Below are 2,164 nucleotides of genomic sequence, written 5' to 3'. Positions count from 1 at the left end.
GAGGCGGGCGTTCCGCCGGGAATACGCCGAGAGCCGTCGGGAGACCACGGCGGTGCTGCGCGGCATCGCCCAGGCGCTGGGCGGGCTCAGTCGCAGCCTGGCCGAAATCCGTGACCTCTACCTCCGGGAGCGAGGGGTCCCCAAATCCTGAGCCTCCCACGCAGCTGGCTGTGTACACACACCCCAGAACCTCCTCCCAGAGCCCACGTCGCTGCTTTTATTATTATTTCTTTTCCTGTCCATCCCACTTCAATAAAACTCGGAGCTGCACCCTCATGGCTCCCCCCACTCTGGGCAGCTCAGACGGTTTTTGGGGATGATGCAGAGGGCTGGGAGATGGAAGAGGGGTTTGTCCTTCCAGGCGGCTCTGCCTGGCTTTTCTCCTGGACTGATGGACTCTGGTCCCAAATTTAGCTAGCAGTGCTGGCAGGGATGAATCCCACCAGGAACAACCATCAGGGTGACACACCACCCACCCTCCCCTGCTTATTCCTGTCCAGGGGAGAGGGCATGGATAGAGGAATTGTTCACACGTCCACAGTCCCAATCCCGGCACAGAATTTGCTGTTTTCTCACCCGAAAGATTCCAGGGGTGGTTTCACGCTCCGTTTTGAGTGAGAGGGGCTGAGTGGGCGGCAGCACTCCAGGCTGGCTCATCCAAGCAGCTGATTTGGTGGGAATTACCCATACCAACACAATTTTGGGAGGGAGAAGTCTCAGGAGCAGAAGGGACAGGGCAGAATTCATGTTTCCCCACATTACGATTTGCGGGAAGGGTTTGGGGGCGTTGCCCTTCCTTTTTTCCCCGTTAGAATCACCAAGACGACACCAGGCTGTGGGCACAAGACGTGGTTTAATGCCAACCCCGGAGGGAAGAGCCGGGGGTGAATCCGGGGGTAATGTGCAGGGAGACAGCAGTGCACGGCCCTCGGAGGACCCCCCGGGAACCCCTCCGCGGGTGCTCGGGGCCACTGACACCCAGAGCCGGGGGAGAAGGCGCCCACAAAGGGCCCAGTGTGTGGCACAAGGGCCACCCTGTTCTGCTGGCACCGGATCACCCCAGGATAGCTGAGAAGAGCCTGATCCAGCGCTGGCTAAGGCAGCCCCCCAGCGCCAGGGGGGGTCCCTGGGGTCCCCAGCCTGGCCCCGCTGGCCGGCGGCGGGTACAGGGGTCCCCGCAGGGACTCAAGCTCCAGGGTAGCTGGGCTGCGCCGGGACATAGGGTGGTGGTGCTGCGGGGGGAGCAGATGTGGTGTCACCAGGGAATGGGGAGGGTCCCTGTTCCCCCCCGGTGCTCACCTGTGGGGTTGTAGACAGGGGGGCCGGAGGGGTACATGGGGTACTGGGCGGCAGGGCCGGGCGGGGGGTACATGGCCATGGGGGTGAAGCCAGGCTGGGGAGGTGTAGGGCCGGCTTTGGGGTCCACGGGGAAGGGAGCTGGGGGAGCTGCGGGGTGGTAGCTGGACAGGGGAATTTCCGGGCCTGTGGGAGAGATTGGGGAGGTGTGCAGCACCCCGACACAGGGACGGGGATGGTGCCTAAGAGTGGTGGTGGCCCTCAGCTTGGTGGCTGCTGGGGTTTCATCCAGACCCTCACCACAGTGCCCAGTTTTCCCCCCGCATCCCTTCAAGTCCCACCACCTCATCCCCCCAACAACCCCTCCACCATGTACCTCAGGACCTCTCCTTCTCCCCACCCCTGCACCCTACCCCTCTTCCTACACCTTCATCCCTGCGGTCCACCCCCGACCTTCCCGATCCCCCCCTTCATTCCAACAGCTCCCCTTCTCTTTGCCTCCTCTACCACTCCCCCCACCCCACACCTACAGGATTCTTTTGCTCCCTCTCATCTCTCATCCTTTCAGCTTCCACCTTTTACCCCAACACCTTCCTTGCCTCTTCCCAAACCCCTCCACTCTCTACCTACAGGACCCTCCTGTACCTCCCACCCCTATAGCCCTCACACACACACCAATTCCCACAAGCCTCTGTCCAGGCCCCCCCAATCCCGACACTGTACCTACAGCATCATCACGCACCGAGCCTCCTCCTGCACCCCCATCCGTGCATCCCCCATTCCTGCACCCTCCCATTCCCCCAGGTCCTCTTAACCCTACACCTCCTTACCTGCAGGACCCTCTTGATCCTCTCCTCCTGCACACCCT

The 2,164-nt window shown here is 62.1% G+C and overlaps 1 protein-coding gene across 1 annotated transcript in view; it reads right to left on the bottom strand.

Annotated features, from left to right (window-relative positions):
- Positions 1 to 834: 834 nt before the first annotated feature.
- Positions 835 to 2,164, bottom strand: part of SHISA4 (shisa family member 4) — a gene marked incomplete at its 5' end in the record, with an annotated part of 3,850 nt that continues 2,520 nt past the window's right edge. The window contains 2 exons of the mRNA XM_031061742.1: positions 835 to 1,232; positions 1,300 to 1,542. Coding sequence (XP_030917602.1) covers positions 1,186 to 1,232; positions 1,300 to 1,542 — 290 coding nt within the window. The remainder of the gene's footprint in view (positions 1,233 to 1,299; positions 1,543 to 2,164) is intronic.

The sequence above is a fragment of the Geospiza fortis genome, unplaced genomic scaffold, assembly GCF_000277835.1.
Source record: "Geospiza fortis unplaced genomic scaffold, GeoFor_1.0 scaffold26, whole genome shotgun sequence".
Classification (NCBI taxonomy): Eukaryota; Metazoa; Chordata; class Aves; order Passeriformes; family Thraupidae; genus Geospiza; species Geospiza fortis.
Note: the sequence above shows the minus strand (reverse complement) of the source record. Positions and strands in the feature narration are given on the sequence as shown.